The following is a 23099-nucleotide window of genomic DNA, read 5'->3' on the forward strand; positions in this document are numbered from 1 at the left end:
GCACTCTATCTGCATTTTAGACAATGCAAAGTAAAGTATATTACCTATGGTTATTCGGTATGTATGTAAGCACGCATGTATGTATTAATACACATATGTACATGTGTGCGTATACATACACATACGTACACAGGTATGTATGTGTATGTATACGTACACATACACATGTATGTATATATACACATACGTACATGTGAGCATATGTATATATTTTTATTGGGCAGTCCATAATCAGTTTTAGAGAAAAAATGTTTTACATATGGTGCCACAAAAATAGCTGATGTGTGTGCAAAGACAACTCCTATTGGCATCGAGTTATCAAACATGTATCTTATTCGCTTATGCTATCTTTCCAAGGCAGACATCCTAAGTTACCTTACAAGTAACGGAACATTTGAATGGCTGTATATACTGTAAATCGATTCCAAACTTGTCGATAAAGTCACTGAGCTGAGCTGCATTTGAATCATTCCGGAAACCTGAGTCAGTAATTTAATAGAACAAGGAACATAAAATCAACTTATCAACTCTAAGTGCTGTAACATGCCCTCTATTTATTCGTAATATAGTAATATCTAATTGGGAGCTCAAGCTAATCATATGATGCAAATAAGACAATTAAGGCTAGCTGTAGCCATCCCTATAAAGAATGATGAGACACGGCCAGGAAGCTGTAGCCAATATAGGTAGGTGTACTAATTAACTGTCTCAAAGCTGTGACTTGTTGAGTCACAGATTTGCTTAAAGCATGACAATCACTTTTTGCATCAGAGCAGGAGGGAATCTATAAAACTATGATGAGATCACCACACGAGTATGTTATAAGCTGCAGTGTGGATTAGATAGTCTGCAACACGCTAAGAGTTATGTTTGAGAAGTCGATCTACCCACGCCCTTCACGCAGATGTGTGTTTATGGGCTTTGGTCTATTATATTACATATGCATTCTGTCCTTATTTAAATGCCTGCTTTTAGTTTGACAAATTGTATTGACGGCTGGCGTTTCTACTATTGATGATGTTTATAGCCATTGCAATCAGAAAAGCTTGGCCAAGGAATACACAGCGCAATCGACTTTCATCGAGCAGCTTATTTTTCCAATAACTTAAACGGCCAAAAATGGTGAATAAATTCTGCTCGGGAAACTATTTTAATTTTAACTGAAATTTACATAGTTCTTTTTTTTAATAAGCTATAATCAGAGTGAATGATGGGGTGAGCATGGCAGTGGTGGTTGGTAGTTGTCTCCTCTATGATGCAGACATAACGTATAAAAGCTATTTCTCGTTTAAAAAAAAACCACCTTAACTACCTGTATTTGTGTGTCTATTGAGACATCTTCAACACCATCAGAAGCTGATAATGATTAAATAATATATGTACCTGCACAATCAATCAAAAACCAGATGTAGTTGGCTAAAAACCTATTTAGCATCATTTGTTCAGCTTAGCTATCCATATAATGATATTCAGTGATGTAAAGCTCTACTGTCAATATGACTAATATTTAATGATGTTGAAATATGTCAGGTTTACTCAATATTTAACCCAAAGAAAGGGACATTTTATAGTTTAGATTTTTTTTCAATTCCAATACTTCATAAAATTACAGCTACTCATGAAGTCCATTTTTAAAAGCTGTGACCATGAAACACCTTCTAAGCATTAGTAAATTACACTTGTATGTGATCAGCTTGAATTATTCATGTGTTATAGTAATAATAATAATAATAATAATCATAATAATAATAAGTAGATAGAGTACAAATCTCTGCTCAACTAGCCTCAGTGAGGATACTGAGAAAGGTGTTGGATATCCCAGGTTAGGGGCCCTAGCCCGATACCGATGTATCATTGGCTGAAGAGCTGAGGAAATCAACAAGGACAGTAATAATAATAACAATAATAATAGTAATAACAGTAATAATAGTAATAATAATAGCAGTAATAATAGTAATAATAGTAATAACAGTAATAATAGTAATAATAGTAATAACAGTAATAATAGTAATAATAGTAATAACAGTAATAATAGTAATAGCAGTAATAATAGTAATAATAGTAATAACAGTAATAATAGTAATAACAGTAATAATAGTAATAATAGTAATAACAGTAACAATAGTAATAATAGTAGTAATAGTAATAACAGTAATACTAGTAATAATAGTAATAATAGTAATAACAGTAATAATAGTAATAATATTAATAATAGTAATAGCAGTAATAATAGTAATAGCAGTAATAATAGTAATAATAGTAACAATAGTAATAACAGTAATAATAGTAATAATAGTAATAACACTAATAATAGTAATAATATTAATAATAGTAATAGCAGTAATAATAGTAATAGCAGTAATAATAGTAATAATAGTAACAATAGTAATAACAGTAATAATAGTAATAATAGTAATAACACTAATAATAGTAATAATAGTAATAATAGTAATAACACTAATAATAGTAATAATAGTAGTAATAGTAATAACAGTAATACTAGGAATAATAGTAATAATAGTAATAACAGTAATAATAGTAATGATATTAATAATAGTAATAACAGTAATAATAGTAATAGCAGTAATAATAGTAATAATAGTAACAATAGTAATAACAGTAGTAATAGTAATAATAGTAATAACAGTAATAATAGTAATAATAATAATAACAGTAATCATAGGTCTACAAAAAAGTTAGTCAACTGCTCTTCTACTCTCTGCATATGATTCTACTCACTTCTTACAAAGTAACCTTATACTTATTTTGGTAATACAAAAGCTGAAATATGTCAATAAAAACTCAGTGAATTTGGAAGTGAGGTACTGCGAAAAGTGTAGGACCTGCCCCCCACCACTACCGATCAATAAGAGGAGCTGTAGTCGGCTGTTCCTACTTTTCCTACCTCCATGTATGAGTCATAAATAGTGTAACAGACGATGTACTAAACAGACGATGTACTAAAGGCTGTGGAAGCCTTTATAACGATGTGTCCGTTTCTATATTTGACATACACGCAGTCCATAATAACTGACCTAACTGAAGCGTGTAACACTTCTACTCATCACCATAGGATTAGCTTACCTCTTATCAGCGATGATACACGAGGGCTGGACGAGAATGAGTGCTCCATATATTCATATAATTGCTAATTGTTCCTCAAATCTAGTATATAAATGATATTCCAAGTCTCTAGATGACATATCTGGCTCTCACACCGTTACACAAGGTTCACTCTTTTGCTTGAGTTAAAATGTATTCAATTATAGTTTTAGCGCTCGCTCTTCTTGCTGGTATGTTCTTCGACATAAGCTAGTCTTTGTTTATAAGATAAATGCTTTTCGTATTTATTACCACTTTAGTACAATAAAAGATTGTTATTATGTTGTGTATTAATCATCTCGTTTTAATCTTTTTGGCATAGCGGAATATTATAGTGTAATCTGGTAAGGTTGGTATATACATGTACATGGAGCTGTATATTCTGCTGAAAATAGGTAATGGAAAATTAGGCATTTGCTTGACAACACGTCTTACAGTTTTGTTAACTCTATAATGTTGTTTTATGGTCATTTCTGTAGTACTCTGTTGATAATACTCGTAGAGGAAATTTCATAAAATAGACAATGGCAACTATCACCTAAAATGTTTCTTTCAGTTGACACCCTAGAGTTCAGTAAAATAAACTTTTACCAGTGTTTTTTCGATTTCAAGTAACCAAGCACTTCTGGCCAGGTCAAGTTTTTTGAGATAGTGAATTTGGTGCTTTATACATCTCAGTGTTTAGTGCGTTTTGTCTGTCTGCAGCATGCGACGGATTTTCCATAGTAAGTGGACCAACAACTACCACACAAGAAATTGGCTCTAGATTTACCCTGAAGTGCGCTGTTGCTGACAAGACCAGCTCTGACACCGTATTCTGGAAGTTGGTACGAGCTGCTTATTTACTATCTCCTTCAACTGATCCATTTTAGAAAACATTCAAGTTTTTTAAAACACACAGAGGCGAATAGGAATATGCAGTAACTCGTTATTTCCATAGCTCTGCTGATTATTATTACTGTTAGCAATAAAATGTAAATATAACTACAGCTAACACAAAATGTTATCATCAATTAAAACACCTTGTCAGTTGTAATGTTATGTTATGTCATGCATGGCTATTTAGTACCCTTTTAGCTCATAAAACAAAGTAAATAGTGAAAGATAGCCAAAGACCATTTGAAAAAATAAAAATTATTTTATATTAAAATTTTTGTACGGCGTTTTTGCTGCAAGTGTTATGAATGGGGAAGTGAAAAACGGTTATTAAAGTTTTACTGGTCACTAGTTGGGCTACATGAGAGCTTTTACCCCACAAGCCATCTGTAAGGATGCTTTACCATGGACAGGCTATGTGTAGTTAATAAATAAAGCATATGGCACTAATGTTGTTGCATTTGTATATTATAATGCATCAGGTATTATATAGATGTCTGCGAAAATATGACTAAATGAATAGCCTAAACTTGATGAGCCGTATACAATGTGTCTTAAACTTATTTCTAGTAGTATCTCATCTCAGGTACCGTTAACTAGATTTATCGATTATATCATTAAACCAAATTTAAATTGTTTGCAAAACTAAACTAAACTTTTTAAAAATTTCATTTGAGTCATTCTTTTAAATGCTTCCTGATTCCTTGTGCGTTATTGCTTTAACATTGATCACTTCTCCATGAAAGATGCATTGACAGGAAGTTGGTAACAGTTTGGTCTATTATCTTTAATAAATTTTAGCCTAGCTTATAAAAAATTTGGATATTATATTTTCATAGCATAATGTTTGACCCCTTGATCACTGACAACTAATGTACTTTTGACAGAAACCTGAGAACACAGCAGGCACGAAATTGCTGACCTTTAATGAGAACTCAAACAATGCGCCCTTCTATGAGATAGAGACGGGCACCTTCAACTTGATAGTAAAGAACGCCACATACGAGGATGATGGAATGTTTGAGTGCGAGGCTGGAGCTAATGTTGTTAGCGCTAGAGTATATGTCTATGGTATGTTACATATGCTATGTAAATGACATCTATGACAAGATACCTACTAGCTACCTACTGTCTTCCTACCTCAGACTATTTCTTGGAGACCTTTTGAACCAATCGAAAGCTTTTTGAATAATCTCTACCATGAGGCTAATTAAAATAAAAACAAATTGTATCAAAATAAACAGACTAAAATAAAGTAAATCAGCAACATGAAAGTCCCTAAATTCATTTTTGGTACAATTACAGCACTCTGGAAATTTTGAAAATTCAACCTAGAAAATTCACTTTTTATTGCTAGTGAGTCTTTTTTAAATAACTGTCATGGAAATTTATTGAAATATTCCTGTTTTAAACAATTTATCAAACTCAAATAATAAATGGACTCAAAAATTATTTTTATAAATTATAGCTTATTAAGTGATCGCATTTTAAAAAGCTGATGGTTATAGCTAGTGGATAGCATAACCAAGCCTTCCTCTCATCAAAGATTCTATGGCAAAACTCTTGTTGGTTTTTCATTGCGATTAAAGGAATTAAATTGTAAACTATTGCTATTTTCAGATAAACCAGAAAGCATGACCTTAGATTGGGAACACAGCATCAACAAACCTGATGCTGTAAAACCAAACGAAGAATATAAGCTAAGATGTTCAACCATCCACAGCCATCCACCAGCCACACACAGATACTTCAAAGATGGAGTCGAGCTCAACGGCTCTGGAATTGTCTACACATACATGAATGACACGGATACAAGTCAGTACTTGTTGTGGCCTAATTTAATGATTCAGCTGTAATTATTTTTCAAACAGAATGCATAGGAGTTTCTGCATCTTTGCTGACTCCTATGTAATAGCTTAGGTTGACTCGCTAGCCTCAAGTTCAGAGGTTATTAAGTGCCCTACAGCAAAACAGAGTTTAAAAATGTCGGTTGAAAACATTTTTACAATATGAAATACTTCCTTTTATAAAAGAAAGACTGCAGCGAGATTTGAACCTAGAACTCATTGCGGATATATTGGCTAGTCAACTTCCTCAATCAATCAGTACCCGTTGAACTTTGGGACATACATGTAGTTGCAATCTACTGTAGATTGCAACTGTGTCCCAAAGTTTAACTGCTGACATTATTTAAAGCTACCCTTGATAAAGTTTATTCACGTTCGCACAGGTAGAGGCTATGGGGATGTGACTAGCACTCTTCCATTCACTCCAAGCAAGGACGATATTGACAAAGTCAAAACTATCAGATGTGTCGCTGATTTATACAACAAGCTGAATGTCTCACATGTCGCTTTTGGTATCAACTGTAAGTATTTCAACATTTCTTGGAGTCAAGATAACTTTCTGTAAATAGTATTTGTTAGCATTGCAATCGTGTTTATACTCAGAATACAGCTTAGCTCTAATCTAATTTCTGACAAATACTTAATGTTGGTGACTTCCAAGTTATTTTTTTAAATACTTGATTCTTTGGCAGTTGAATAATTTCACTAAAGCTTTAATGGAGAGAGTCTGGTTTATGGATTTACTCTTGACATTTAACAGGGTCACTCAAACAATACAGAAATATAGACACAAACTATATCATCTGCACTTATGTCCATTAGCTGCATCTTTGAAATAACTATTAATAGTATGTAATAATAATAATACATAATATAATCCACGTTGAATTCTAGTATGCTTTGTAAACAAATTTCAATCATTTACAATAATCTTTATATAAAAACCATTGAATTACTACTATTGCTATTTCTCTTGTCAAATTTTTATTTAAAGAATAAACAACCAAATTTTTGATAACTTTGAGAATTGTCTGCTCTCGAAGCATTATGTTATGACCTATTTGTAACCCTTCTTTATCTATTTTGTAGCTGCTAGCAAGTTCACCTCATTCAGTCTTTTTACTGGTATGGTGATGCTTGTTGGAATTCTGCTAAGAGCTTAACGACCTCAGTCTATACTAAAGAATATTGCAAATGCATACATGTGTCAGCGCGACGAGTTTCTGAACGATATAATCTATGAGAAGACTTGACAACCAACAATCATCTCTTAGTGACTCTAACAACTTACAACAGAGTCCGTCTCTTTTGATACATCCTTATTCATGAATGGATTTTGTGTTTCGCTGTTAACTCTTGTATGACTTGAGCACTTGATGCAGGCACCATAATTGTTTTCTATATATCCTATAGAGCCATATGACAGGCCTCAGTCATATATCCTATAGAGCCATATGACAGGCCTCAGTCATATATCCTATAGAGCCATATGACAGGCCTCAGTCATATATCCTATAGAGCCATATGACAGGCCTCAGTCATATATCCTATAGAGCCATATGACAGGCCTCAGTCATATATCCTATAGAGGCATATGACAGGCCTCAGTCATATATCCTATAGAGCCATATGACATGCCTCAGTCATATATCCTATAGAGCCATATGACAGGCCTCAGTCATATATCCTATAGAGCCATATGACATGCCTCAGTCATATATCCTATAGAGCCATATGACAGGCCTCAGTCATATAAAGATTTAACATATTTAGCAGCTTTAATTATCCAATTTTAATGCTTTGAACCTCTACATGTTCATAGAGTAAACATTAATGAAGTGTTTAGATCTATCTAAATACTGAGTTGTCTACTTTTTCTAATCATGGAAACTTGCAAATTTATTGTTGAGCTCAAAGTTTTATTATTTGCTTCAAGCAATTTTGCATTTGATAATAATAAAAAATGAAAATTCTGAATAATTTTATAGCTTATTGATTTCCAACTTAACCCAATAATAGTTTGTTGCTAGTACTTATGCGGTTATATATCTGCTAAATCCTAAGTATTGTATATGGATTTTGTTTCACAGTATACATTGATTTCACTGGTTTCCTGTTGGTGCTAATTTGGAATTTTTTTTATTTTAGTTATAGTTTGTTAGTTGCTAAATACATACTCTGCAGTTTGCTAATTGTCGACGTAATAGTGCATGATTTGCTAGTTACTAAATATATAGCCTAGAGTCTGGTAATTGCTAAAATTATGGTGTGTCGATTGCTAAATCCCTTTCTAATAATTCCCATACTATCTATGTTATTTTATTAAAGTTATTAAATCATTCATGTTAACTATGTTAGTTCTATTAATATACATGTCATCTTGATATATTAAAGCACATTTAGTTAGGATGCATTAAAACACATATATTTAATATATTTCAAAATACATGTAATTAGCATTTACTAAAATACTTGTGCTCATAATTAACATATATAGCAGCGAATTATATTAAACACTGTATTTAATATAATTCACTGTATTTATGTATCATTACACTGAAATAAACACAACACCCAGAATACAGAGAAACACTGAGACTTATATATAGACTAGGTGTGCTTCTTGGCGTTGCCCGGGTATTAAAAAGCAGCTTATAAAAATGAGCAGTAATGAGAGTTGCCTGCCACTTGCTATTAGCCTAGCACATTACCAATGGAAAATTTGAGTAAGCTTACTAATGACAATCATTTACGCAATCACCCTGCATAGTACGAGAGGCCGTTGGGTATTTGCTCCCATATAGTGACATATATCGGCTAGCAAAGAAATCAATCTTTATGGAATAATTGATATGGCATCTGACTGGTGAATTTGAGGGTTCGAGACAAATCTTCTACGGTATGGATTCTCCATTCCAAGATTTTAATAGCTATAGCTGGAGGGGCACACATATCCACACAAAGTTTGAGAAATATATACATGTATATACATGTAGATATGGTACAGGATTTTAGATTCTATCATAACTACACACTTTGTAAGTACTGACCAATTGAATATGTTTATTTTTAATTAGTTTTATGTACATATATTATATTTATGTATTGTAAAACATTTAATGCTGATGCTGAATGCTGCCAGTGTATGATCTGTTGTTTACCACTGGGTTTAGACAAAGGAACAATTGCTGTGGGTGCATGCATGAAGCTAACTTGGATGTACTTACGGACCGATATAGACCAATGTTTGCAGGTTTTAACTCGAACCCAACTAGTTATGTAATGTCAACTTTGAAAAGTAGTTCCTTTGTTTTATATTTCATCAAAAGTTATGTGCATCTAGTCACACATTTTTTGCTGCCTTTTAAAACGTTCCATTGCATATTCATATGTAATATAATTTACTCTATCAGTATGATAGAACAATGAAAGTTTGATCTGTTGCTGCCGTGCTATCTGCAGTCCAGACATCGACTTTGCATACTAAAATAGACCTTAGTAATATTACAAAGTTTATTAAAACGACGGCAGGTAACAAATTCCTTAGACACAATTCCTACCTAAATGTAAATAGCTTATATAAATACAATTATACCAGATGTTTATGTACAACATGTGTTTTCATCAAAAGCATGCCAAAAATAGAATTGACTATTTATAAGCATTTGTCTTTTGAATATAAATAGAAAACCATCTAACACGGTCAACCAACCACTGTTTCTACCTGGTACCACTTTAGGAGTTACCTCATGCTAGCATCAAGAATATTAGTCACAACTGGAGTTATCCAACTCGGTAACCCTGTAGGAGTTACCTTATTCTAGCATCAAGAACATTAGTCACAACTGGAGTTATCCAACCTGGTAACCCTTTAGGAGTTACCTCGTTCTAGCATCAACAATATTAGTTACAACTGGAGTTATTCAACCCGGCAACCCTTTAGGAGTTACATCATTCTAGCATCAAGAATATTAGTCACAACCAGAGTTATCCAACCCGGTAACCCTTTAGGATTTACTTCATCTAGCATCAAGAATATTAGTCACAACTGGAGTTATCCAACCCGGTAACCCTTTAGAAGTTACTTCATTCTAGCATCAAAAATATTAGTCACAACTGGAGTTATCCAACTTGGTAACCCTTTAGGAGTTACCTCATTCTAGAATCAAAAATTTTAGTCACAACTGGAGTTATCTAATCCGGTAACCCTATAGGAGTTACTTCATTCTAGCATCAAAAATATTAGTTAAAACTAGTAGATAGAGTCGACAACCCTGTAGGTGATAGAATAGCCAACCCTGTAGGTGATAGAGTTGCCAACCTTGTAGGTGATAGAGTTGCCAACCCTGTAGGCGATAGAGTTGACAACCCTGTAGGTGATAGAGTTGCCAACCCTGTAAGTGATAGAGTTGCCAACCCTGAGGTGATAGAGTTGACAACCCTGTAGGTGATAGAATTGCCAACCCTGTAGGTGATAGAGTTGACAAAACCTTGAGCAAATGGAAGAAATATGATAATTAATAAGTTTCAAAAAGGAAAATTTGTATATAACAACATATAATAAAATATATAATAATTTATAACAAAAATGTGTAGTAATTGTTACTACTAGCAAAGAAACATTTTATTTTAAGCTGTTTGATTTTAAAAATTAAATTACTTCGTTAATAAAAACAAAATACACTTTTTCAAATTTAGTCTAGAAATGATGCTATCGCTATTCAGTTTTGCAACTCATTCGAATAAGCTGTTCCAAAGATGATGTGTCTGTACCTTACAGCTTTGCTTGTGCAATGCTAGAAGGATACGGCCAATAAATCTACTGGCTGGTCTCATTTCAATTGTTCAATTGTATTAATATTTTAATTAGCTAAAAAACTAAATACCAACTTTTCGGTCAAAATATTTTGATATGAATTAAAATCTTGGCGCCTGCATCAGTTAACTAAATGTAACAGTAAATACTGATTGAAACTATTCAGCGTCGGTTTAATGCGTATAACATTATGATAGCTAAAAATTGGACAGCATTAGATGGTCTTTACAATATTTTAACACTGTGGACAGGTCTCTCCGTTTTCCAATAACTTGATTTTTCTTGATAGTTCTATGTTTTATCGAGTGATTCATGGTCAGTCTTGTTGTACAGAGTTATATACATGTGACACGCTTACAAACTGCTGACAAATCTATAGAAACAATACTGGTGATTTAATAAGTTCATGTATTTGTCTCCGTAATCGCTGATTTACACTAATTACCTGTAAGTCACTCAGTGCATTTTTCAAAATAACTTAATTTTAGTAATCTAGCTAACTTCGAGTCATATGTGACTAATATAACGTCGACAGCAAAGGGCAAGATTGGCTAATGATTGACTTGAGAAACATCAAGTCAACCCTCTATTGAGCAGAGGTGTGAGCACTTACAGAAAGACAGTTGAGTTAGAGAACAGAATTCAAAAATGTTTTGTATCTTGGTAACTTTTCTGACAAGCATTGTTGGTAAGTCATCTATATAACTTGTCTTAATTAATGGAACATTTCAAACTACTTTGTTCAATTTTTTAATGTATTTCTCAATTTTAGTGATTTCACTGTAGAATGGATAAGATTACAAATCTGTCTATTTCGTATTAAAACAAATATTTTGTTATTGCGCTTCCATCTGCTCAATGTGTACAGGAGTCAGTTGAATGGTATTGTAATATAAGATTGAATACGTAGCTGTACTAAAATACACAGCTGTGCTAAAATATACAGCTGTACTACAATATACAGCTGTACTAAAATAAACAGCTGGACTAAAATACACAGCTGTGCTAAAATAAACAGCTGGACTAAAATACACAGCTGTACTAAAATATACAGCTGTACTACAATATACAGCTGTACTAAAATACACAGCTGTGCTAAAATATACAGCAGTGCTAAAATATACAGCTGTACTAAAATACACAGCTGTGCTAAAATATACAGCTGTGCTAAAATATACAGCTGTACTAAAATATACAGCTGTACTAAAATACACAGCTGTGCTAAAATATACAGCTGTGCTACAATATACAGCTGTACTAAAATAAACAGCTGTACTAAAATAAACAGCTGTACTAAAATATACAGCTGTACTAAAATACACAGCTGTGCTAAAATATACAGCTGTACTACAATATACAGCTGTACTAAAATACACAGCTGTGCTAAAATATACAGCAGTGCAAAAATATACAGCTGTACTAAAATACACAGCTGTGCTAAAATATACAGCTGTGCTAAAATATACAGCTGTACTAAAATATACAGCTGTACTAAAATAAACAGCTGTACTAAAATATACAGCTGTACTAAAATACACAGCTGTGCTAAAATATACAGCTGTGCTAAAATATACAGCTGTACTAAAATAAACAGCTGTACTAAAATAAACAGCTGTACTAAAATATACAGCTGTACTAAAATACACAGCTGTGCTAAAATATACAGCTGTACTACAATATACAGCTGTACTAAAATACACAGCTGTGCTAAAATATACAGCAGTGCTAAAATATACAGCTGTACTAAAATACACAGCTGTGCTAAAATATACAGCTGTGCTAAAATATACAGCTGTACTAAAATATACAGCTGTACTAAAATACACAGCTGTGCTAAAATATACAGCTGTACTACAATATACAGCTGTACTAAAATAAACAGCTGGACTAAAATACACAGCTGTACTAAAATACACAGCTGTACTAAAATATACAGCTGTACTAAAATATACAGCTGTACTAAGATATTCAGCTGGACTAAGATATTCAGCTGAACTAAAATACACAGCTGTGCTAAAATATACAGCTGTACTACAATATACAGCTGTACTAAAATAAACAGCTGGACTAAAATACACAGCTGTACTAAAATACACAGCTGTACTAAAATATACAGCTGTACTAAAATATACAGCTGTACTAAGATATTCAGCTGGACTAAGATATTCAGCTGAACTAAAATACACAGCTGTGCTAAAATATACAGCTGTACTACAATATACAGCTGTACTAAAATAAACAGCTGGACTAAAATACACAGCTGTACTAAAATACACAGCTGTACTAAAATATACAGCTGTACTAAAATATACAGCTGTACTAAGATATTCAGCTGGACTAAGATATTCAGCTGAACTAAAATACACAGCTGTACTAAAATATACAGCTGTACTAAAATATACAGCTGTACTAAAATACACAGCTGTACTAAAATATACAGCTGTACTAAAATATACAGCTGTACTAAAATACACAGCTGTACTAAAATATACAGCTGTACTAAAATATACAGCTGTACTAAGATATACAGCTGTACTAAAATATACAGCTGTACTAAAATATACAGCTGTACTAAAATATACAGCTGTACTACAATATACAGCTGTACTAAAATAAACAGCTGTACTAAAATATACAGCTGTACTAAAATATACAGCTGTACTAAAATATACAGCTGTACTAAAATATACAGCTGTACTAAAATATACAGCTGTACTAAGTTATTCAGTTGGACTAAATATACAGCTGTACTGAAATATACAGCTGCACTAAGACATACAGCTGTACTAAAATATACAGCAGTGCTAAAATATACAGCTGTACTAAAATATACAGCAGTGGTAAAATATACAGCTGTACTAAAATATACAGCAGTGCTAAAATATACAGCTATACTAAAATATACAGCAGTGCTAAAATATACAGCAGTGCTAAAATATACAGCTATACTAAAATGAGCAAAACTCCTACTTAAGCATTTATGAAGAGCAGCCAAAGCACTCCATAACTAATAATGTCACATTCCACAACTACTGATTGGTTGTTATCATGTTTTTCGTTTTTAACAATAAAATTCCACCAACCAAAACCAATAAACTTTAGCTCAGAGATTAAAACACTACCTTTAAATCCGATATAATGTTATAAAACATATCTCAAACCCAAATTACATACGTTATATATATATATATATATATATATATATATATATATATATATATATATATATAGGTTATATATAACAGACACATTACACACATTATATGTAACAGACATATTACATACGTTAAATATAGCAGACAAATATATACATTATATATAACAGACATATTACATACGTTATATCTAACAGACATATTACATACGTTATATATAACAGACACATTACACACGTTATATATAACAGACATATTACACACGTTATATATAACAGATATATTACATATGTTATATATAACAGACATTACATATGTTATATATAACAGACATATTACATACGTTATATATAACAGACATATTACATACGTTATATATAACAGACATATATACATACGTTATATATAACAGACATATATACATACGTTATATATAACAGACATATTACTTACGTTATATATAACAGACACCTGGTGCGATTGATTACCTGTCTATAAACAGCCTAAAAATTAATGGGGCAATTGCTATATGATTCTAACAAGTTATATAGAGAAACATACCATATTATATTATAAAACTATACTATTACACCTGGCATGCATATTTTATTACTGCAGAGACTTTTGATTATCCATAACTCATTGCATGTACATACATGTAAGTTTTTACTTTGCTGTGTGTTTTGCTTTATCCTCAAGATTTGGTGACAAAGTGTATACGTTTGGTTTGCCGTAAGTAATCATGTACCATCAAACCGCTAACAAAAGACCACATCTACTTATTTAAATTTAGATCTTGTTTCCCAAGAATTGACTCTTCGGTACACATACAGAGATTTGAGATGTTAGATCTTTAGAGTAGCGTTTCGATTGGTTGGATAGCACCAGGAAAAATCTTGGTACAGTTTTGAAGATCGATGACAAGATTGTAAAGTTGCCGCAGAGCAGTGCTATGCAACAGGAAACCATTTTGGGTGAATACAGCTGAGTTGTAGAATGAGTAGTCTTCAAGGCTTGACAAGAGTTCAAGCTTTTAAATTTCTTGACGCTGCTTAGTCAACTTGAAGAAATGAAATTAGGATGTGAGAGTGTAATTATAATGTATTTGCAAAACTATTTTTAAACCAACTTTATGATAATATGTGTAAAAGATGATATGCAAATCATTTGTCCAAAATTGCTAGTAATGCAATGTTTATATGTACCGTAGCATATGTTTAATAGTTACGATATAAATTGTATCGGTAAATGACTCATTCACTTTTACATCGACATTTAGTGGGTCAACTTACATTAATATGTCGAAAAACTGATTATGTGTGCTGATTCATCTGTATTTATGGCAAATTAGTTCATATCATTAGAATTTACCTGTATGTCAATAATGCCTCATATTACTATAATTAACTAAAATAATTTGTTTATTTTGCTGATTTACACATATTTAAGCACAGCTCTGTTCTCATAATTATAAGGCAATGTTGGTTTGATTGCAGCTTGTCAAGGTCTTACAATAGCATCAGGTCCAACAAGCCAGACGAAGGAGGTAGGGTCAAATTTCACTCTACAGTGTAGAGTTACTAACAAACAGTCTCATGAAAGCGTTTTTTGGAGTTTGGTGAGTTGTCTTCTCTACTCTTACTTTATAAATGAGTACCTCGTTGGTTCAATAACAAGATGTCATTTTTAGTTGTAGGAAATCATATTTTTCCTGGCAGTTGTGCCGGTCAATTTGATAAAAGAGTGGAACAATGCATCAAGTCAATAAAAGTGTTATTAATCATTTTGAGAACATGAGATACTCACAAACATACTCAACATACCTAAATAGAATAGTAAAGTATGTGACACAAATAAGTTGTGGAGTTATGCTCTCTACGAGTGGCTAAAGCAAAAATAGTTAGTCACATCAGCAGATTTATAGAAGTTTTACCGATTGAAAAAACTGAGATGATACCTAGTGATGCGTTTTCTCTTATATAATACTAGTATATAGTTATACTAACTGTGCTACCTGGCGTTGCTCGGGTAATAAAAATGTATTTGCATAGAAAATTGATTTGTATTTAACATATTACATCATTTACCATTCTAGCTTTCAAACTACATATTATAAGTGCTTTGTCCAGTTAAAATAGATTGAAAGAAAAAACAACTGTAAAGGTTTTCAAACTTTTTCAAACAACTGTAATTTTTAAACTTCAAATCAGGAGGAAAATGTTTTGTGCATGTCAAATAAAAAAATAAATGAAACAACTATAAAAAGGTTTAAATGTAGATGCGAAACAATTAACAAGTAATAGCTAAATTAAATCAGTTTTGCTACGATTACGATGAAAGATGATTCGGTAATGATACGATTAATATGAACTGAAAAAAACAAAATAAAAATCATGAATATGTTGAATTAATAATAACAATTCTTGCATAGAAGTGAGTGTGTATAAAAAGAGGCTACTGTTTCACCTGAAACTATCCATTAAAACTTTGAATACGATGATACTGGTACCTCTCGATACGGGTACAAATGTGAAAATGAGATATCGTACTGCCTTTGTCTAACCGAACGGAGAGAGAATGTCGAGGCTCTTCCTACGAAGATAATACAATTGTACATTAATACAAAGAATTGGCTTTGACAGGGAATATAGCAATTGAACCTTACAAAAAACTGAAAGTAGAAGTTCAAGAAAACACGAAAAAGCATCGTATTTCATAAAATTAATAAAATTCATAGAGTTTCAAATAATGCGTCATTTAGCATGTGCATACGCTATGTAGTATATGATAATGTCTTTGAAAGTAGAGATAATGTCTTTCAGTGGTAGAGTGGTAGATTTAAAACTTGCAGTTGCATCTCTGTTAGTTCAAATCCATTAGAGTTTGATTCCAAGTTTGATTCCAAATTTTAATTCCAAGATTTTAATAGCTGTAGCTGGACATACACAGTCCCAGACACACAAGCTTTGAGAACTATATATATATAGATAATAATTCTAGTTAATACCCGTGCGCCATGAGATGTCGTCATGTGTAGTAACTATGTGCACAAATATTTTCAGCTGTAAAAAGGTGGGTGAGGGAGCTGGGAGTGCACTCGGCTGAAAGGCCAAATATTCACGTGTAATGCAGCAATTGTTTTTCCTAATGACGGATGGATGACCACAATTCTTATTTTAGTTAAGATTAATATTATAGTAAAAATTTGCCACACGTGTTTCTAGTCATTTTTTTAAACTAAAGACTGTTAATAACTTTGACTGATCTATAGCTGGTCGATCAGTTAGCTTTACACATTAAAAGCCAGTTGTATGAGTCACGAATAACTCAGCAGTTATAAAAATCATAACTAACTCAGCAGTTGTAAAAGTCACAACTAACTCAGTAGTTGTATCAGTCACAACTAACTCAGCAGTTGTATGAGTCACAACTAACTCAGCAGTTGTATGAGTCACAACTAACTCAGCAGTTGTATGAGTCACAACTAACTCAGCAGTTGTATGAGTCACAACTAACTCAGCAGTTGTATGAGTCACAACTAACTCAGCAGTTGTATGAGTCACAAAGCAGTTGTATGAGTCACAGCTAACTCAGCAGTTGTATGAGTCACAACTAACTCAGCAGTTGTATGAGTCACACCTAACTCAGCACTACAGGTAGCCAGGAAGTTTTAAGTCAGCTCCAGTTCAGTTATGACCAACATTCAGTGTAAGGTGTGATAGTGAGAATTGTCAAACATTCGTTGGATAAGATATAAGATACAGAGTTGCTTCTAACAATGAGAACATGTGCTATCTATTTGTTGAATACAGGGTGAACCCTATTTAGCAAATATAGGTGACAGCTAGTAAATAGATTGCAAATATACTATACACTATAATAGTTCTTTGCGCTGTGAGAGATCATCAGATGTAATAACCATACAAACAATTATTCCCAACACTGCAATGTGGCTGATAATTGTAGATGTTAACGTGTCAGCCTAGCAGGATCTAGAGCAAGAGTTCATACCCCCCGCCATGTAATCCTTTTTCCAAACCTTTCACGGTGGTTTCGTACAGACGGACTGGCATGGCTCATGTTATAGTAAACAAGTATTATCAGCTATGAACTATGAAATTGAGAATCACCTTCTCCTCCATTCTTGACTAATATCAAGTAAAAATTAAACAACTGTTTGCCTCTCTGAGTTGTATTTTATTGCTGCTCATCAAACTTATAAGAATATCTGTTTGAACTAATTCGGCTCAAATGGTCAATGAACAGACCACAAACTTGCATATTAGTCTGCTCTAGAATGATGACCAGACGTTCAAACACAATCTATCATGTTACCTAAAACCTCACTAAAACTATTTAGCAAATGCAAGTCCAACTAAAGAGAATACTTGGTAATGGCTGGTTGCGCACTTATGATTTTGCTTACAATATAAGGGTGTATGTTGGAGTGATATAGTTATGTAGGTACCTCACAAAAATAAATTTTCCACAGCCAATAACATGCAGTTACTAATCACAAGCAGTTGGAAGGGATAACATTAGTACAGAACTTTCCTCATCGCTGGTAGCTCTTACGTTAAAAAAAATCATTGAAGTTTACTCTCTCTACTGTTGGGTACTTACCAGAACAGTCTTTGTTTCAGAATATCTCAGAGGCAGTCTCAGATTCACTATTTCTCAGATACTGAGAGGTTTTTATACTGACCTTGCAGACCACTGTTTGACCTGATTGGTCCGCTATCCTTAGTTATCGTATTGTAATCTACTTCAGAACATGTAAAAGGAAATAGCTGCACTATAACGATATGATATAAATATGTTATGATCCCGAACAAATGATATGCTACCATTATCCGTTGTGCTGAGAACTTCTATTGAGATATGATAAAGTTTTTCATAGACAGCGCTCGTATTCCTACCTTTTTTTTATATGCCAGTTGTCAGAGAATTCAGATAAAAATCCACAGTTGTTGCTTCTCGACACCATCTCTAAAGAATCCGGCCACTATTCCTTAGAAAGAAACTCTTACAACCTTGTTGTAACCAATGCAACCATAGACGATGATGGTGTGTTTGAATGTGAAGCTGGATATGACAAAAGAACTGCCCGCGTCTACATCTATGGTAAGTCACAGGTTAAATGGAATGGTTAGTATGTATCTACCAAAAATATTATGATCAATAAGATATACGCGCAGGTGTATATGTATTCGGTATATATTTGGTATATGGTATTTGACAAGGTATGCAGAGAATTAGCCCATATAATTTATATGCAATAAAGTATTTAGTTCATGGATGTGCAGTAATATTAAGAATGAATATTGATTGAACTCATACTTAATCAGTTTATTGCAGTTATTAGACTGTTTGTATTATTCATATGCCGCCGACCAAAGTACATATTATATTGTAACTGTGTGTACAACTATAGTGTATTCGACTGAAAGAAATACTAGGTATGTCTGAGGTAGACACACATTCTAAGTTGTCCACTAGATATGACTAAGGTAAACACACACTCCAAGTTATCTACTAGATATGCCTAAGGTAAACACACACTCCAAGTTATCTACTAGATATGCCTAAGGTAGACACACACTCCAAGTTATCTACTAGATATGCCTAAGGTAGACACACACTCCAAGTTATCTACTAGATATGCCTAAGGTAGACACACACTCCAAGTTATCTACTAGATATGCCTAAGGTAGACACACACTCCAAGTTATCTACTAGATATGCCTAAGGTAGACACACACTCCAAGTTATCTACTAGATATGCCTAAGGTAGACACTCCAAGTTATCTACTAGATATGCCTAAGGTAGACACACACTCCAAGTTATCTACTAGATATGCCTAAGGTAGACACTCCAAGTTATCTACTAGATATGCCTAAGGTAGACACACACTCCAAGTTATCTACTAGATATATATGAGGTAGACACATGGCGCTAGGTATTATAATGTTGTATCCTAAAAGCTGCAGGATGTCTAAAACTCTAATATTAATCTAAGCTAGAAGGAGATATTACAGTTTGTTTTGTATTAACTGAGTAACAGATACACATAAAATCGCTTTATTTTTATTACTGTTAGTGTAGTAATGAGGAATACTATATTTTTATTAATGTTAGTGTAGTAATAAGAAGCATTATATTTTATTACTGTTACTGTAGTAACAAGAAGCAATATATTTTCATCACTGTTACTGTAGTAGTGAGGAACATTGCATAAGTTGTTTTAAAAAACAAAAAAAAATTGCATGAATTTTTAAAAACAAAAACCAGCTGTTTTTCACTTGGTTGAAGCAAGCAGAAAGCCTCATCAAACAAGCGTGCACACAAGCGACTGTTTTCTGACATTCATAGTATGACATCCTTGTGCTAAGACATTTGTCTTAAATGTTTAGGCAAAATAGCAAAAAATATGCTTGTGATCATTTGTGATCCTTGTGATCACATTTTTACAGGACACCATTTTATCTGGTAAAATGATTTTTAATCTTTAGATTCACCAGAAAAGATGACTTTAGACTGGGAGCATGGTATTAACAAACCCGGTGCTGTGGAAGCCAATGCAGAATACAAATTGAAGTGCACAACAGTCCGTAGCTACCCTGAGGCCAGTCATAGATACTTCAAGGATGGAGTAGAACTCAACTATGATAACATGATGTACATCTATGAAAATGAGACTGATTCAAGTGAGATTTTGAGGCCTATTTAATAAAATGATAACTTCTACTCATTGACTATGTACTGACAAGGACCTGCTACTTGAGAATATCGTAAAGGTACTGATACATGAGTGATCACCATGCCTCCAGCTAAAAAGCTCTTGCTACTGGTGGAAGTGTTTAGTACAAAGGCAAATGTTGATGTAATAACTGCGATCCTAGCTCAGGATGCCATTAGCTCTAGTTATAGCAGTTTGTTGTAGATTAGGAATGCTCTTGCATTGTTAGTGTCTTATTGACAACTACTTCTGTTGACTGAAACAATTTTCACTACAAAAGTTGTTTGAACTGATGAGCCTGAACTATGACTCATCACTTCAAAGGACTATGACTCATCACTTCAAAGGACTATGACTCATCACTTCAAAGGACTATGACTAATCACTTCAAAAGACTATGACTCATCACTTCAAAGGACTATGACTCATCACTTCAAAGGACTATGACTCATCACTTCAAAGAACTATGACTCATCACTTTAAAGGACTATGACTCTTCACTTCGAAGGACTATGACTCATCACTTCAAAGAACTATGACTCATCACTTCAAAGGACTATGACTCATCATTTCAAAGAACTATGACTCTTCACTTCAAAGGACTATGACTCATCACTTCAAAGGACTATGACTCATCACTTCAAAGAACTATGACTCATCACTTTAAAGGACTATGACTCATCACTTCGAAGGACTATGACTCATCACTTCGAAGGACTATGACTCATCACTTCAAAGAACTATGGCTCATCATGTCAAAGGACTATGAATCATCACTTCAAAGGACTATGACTCATCACTTCAAAGAACTATGACTCATCATGTCAAAGGACTATGAATCATCACTTCAAAGGACTATGACTACTTTGAAAACAAGAATGTGTACAAATAATAGACTTGAACACTAAGCTTCATTAGGCAATTATCCACTAGACTAGAGTCGCTACAGTATCAGCCCTTTCTCCTTCGCGTCTTGCAACATCAGCCTGAGTAACCTTGATTTTGGCTTTAGGTGCTCTATATTTTAAACATATAATTCGTCTGATATATGAGGGTATTGCATATTTTTACACAGCTTATTGCAAGATGCTTCCTTATTGTAGACAATAGTCATCTTTAAGTTAAAACTTGGAAACCTTAATGTATCACTGCAGATTTCTTGTTAATCTTGGACAGAATGGAAAAACTAGCAAGTGATTATTTTGTATTTACAAAGTGTAGAGTGGTACTTGTTATACAATGACAATATATTCGATAGAATAAAGATGCTTTGGCTTTAAAATCATGATGTAATTTCTGTGGCTCTAGTTGCAGTGATGTTAGCGCAAGAAATCAGATACATTTAATCAGTTTTTGTTAACAGAGAAAATATCCTGCAATTCTATTGCTTACTTAGTAGCAGCAGCTTATATTGCAGATTACGTAAATGTGACAAGTATTCTTCCATTCACACCAAGTAACAGAGACGTGAACGAAATGAGATCAATCAGATGTGTGGCTGATTTATACAACAAGAAAAACGTCTCTTCTCTTGCCTTTGGAATTAATTGTAAGAAATGTTGAATGCTAACCGTACATATCCTGTATGTCCTGTATGTCTGTATGTCCTGTGTGTCTGCATGTCCTGTATATCTGTATGTCCTGTATGTCCTGCGTGTCTGTATGTCTTGTGTGTCTGTATGTCCTGTGTGTCTGTATGTCCTGTATGTCTGTATGTCCTGTGTGTCTGTATGTCTTGTGTGTCTGTATGTCCTGTATATTCTGTGTGTCTGTATGTCCTATGTGTCTGCATGTCCTGTATATCTGTATGTCCTGTATGTCCTGTATGTTTATATGTATGTGTGTCTGTATGTCCTGTGTGTCTGTATGTCCTGTATGTCGGTATGTCCTGTATGTCTATATGTCCTGTGTGTCTCTATGTCCTGTGTGTCTGTGTGTCCTGTGTGTCTGTGTGTCTGCATGTCCTCATAGCTCTTAATACATGTCCTGTATGTCTGTATGTTCTAACAGCTAGTAATAACATGTTTATATAGCTAGTGATACATATGCTGTATGTTTTTATTTATATAGCTGGTAATACATACGCTATAATTTTTTAGCTGCCACAAGGATCCACCAAGTCCAACTTGGAACAGCATTACTGATGTTAGCATCAGCCCTCTTTGCAAGCTAACACTACGCAAGCTAACACTCACAAAAGTCAGACAAGTTGAAAAATTGTTATTTAAAAAACTGTTGCGAATCTATCAGCTTGTTGAAATATTGAGTATTAATTTTTTGTTGTTCTTGAACACAAACTAAATGCTTGTTTGTTAATAGAATTTATTGACATCCATTTAAGATGAATGTTAGTTGACATATATAATAAAGTTGCAATGATGTAAACAAGGAACCATTTTTCTTCCTTATTGTCCAGATTTTGACTGAGAACATTTGTCACAAGAATGAATGCAATGTCATCTATGTCCGCAAAGCAGCCAACTGCAAAGTGCAATTACTGTTCCCTAATATATACCAGTAGCTATCAGTTGTGAGATCACCAAAGAAAAACTCTTCTGTCTGA

General features: G+C 33.3%; 2 protein-coding genes across 2 annotated transcripts; both read left to right on the forward strand.

The window, feature by feature from the left end:
• Positions 1-649: 649 nt before the first annotated feature.
• Positions 650-6988, forward strand: LOC137394130 (uncharacterized). Its single transcript, XM_068080850.1, has 6 exons — positions 650-686; positions 3808-3929; positions 4866-5049; positions 5599-5793; positions 6209-6346; positions 6915-6988. Exons 1-6 carry the CDS (start codon positions 650-652, stop codon positions 6986-6988), a joined length of 750 nt encoding a protein of 249 aa, XP_067936951.1.
• A 9141-nt stretch (positions 6989-16129) lies between these two features.
• Positions 16130-22709, forward strand: LOC137394131 (kin of IRRE-like protein 1). Its single transcript, XM_068080851.1, has 5 exons — positions 16130-16144; positions 18734-18920; positions 20310-20504; positions 21954-22085; positions 22636-22709. Exons 1-5 carry the CDS (start codon positions 16130-16132, stop codon positions 22707-22709), a joined length of 603 nt encoding a protein of 200 aa, XP_067936952.1.
• Positions 22710-23099: the final 390 nt, after the last annotated feature.

The sequence above is a fragment of the Watersipora subatra genome, chromosome 4 (assembly GCF_963576615.1).
Source record: "Watersipora subatra chromosome 4, tzWatSuba1.1, whole genome shotgun sequence".
NCBI classification, from domain to species: Eukaryota; Metazoa; Bryozoa; class Gymnolaemata; order Cheilostomatida; family Watersiporidae; genus Watersipora; species Watersipora subatra.

What these genes read in the sequence shown, in the direction of transcription:
- LOC137394131 (XM_068080851.1), top strand. An exon ending in TGCCCGCGTCTACATCTATG is followed by an intron (nt 18,921 to 20,309) that starts GTAAGTCACAGG and finishes TTTAATCTTTAG; the next exon opens with ATTCACCAGAAAAGATGACT. An exon ending in TGAAAATGAGACTGATTCAA is followed by an intron (nt 20,505 to 21,953) that starts GTGAGATTTTGA and finishes CTTATATTGCAG; the next exon opens with ATTACGTAAATGTGACAAGT.
- LOC137394130 (XM_068080850.1), top strand. Translation starts at nt 650, where the DNA reads ATGATGAGACACGGCCAGGAAGCTGTAGCCAATATAG. An exon ending in GGAAGCTGTAGCCAATATAG is followed by an intron (nt 687 to 3,807) that starts GTAGGTGTACTA and finishes GTCTGTCTGCAG; the next exon opens with CATGCGACGGATTTTCCATA. An exon ending in TGTCGCTTTTGGTATCAACT is followed by an intron (nt 6,347 to 6,914) that starts GTAAGTATTTCA and finishes TCTATTTTGTAG; the next exon opens with CTGCTAGCAAGTTCACCTCA.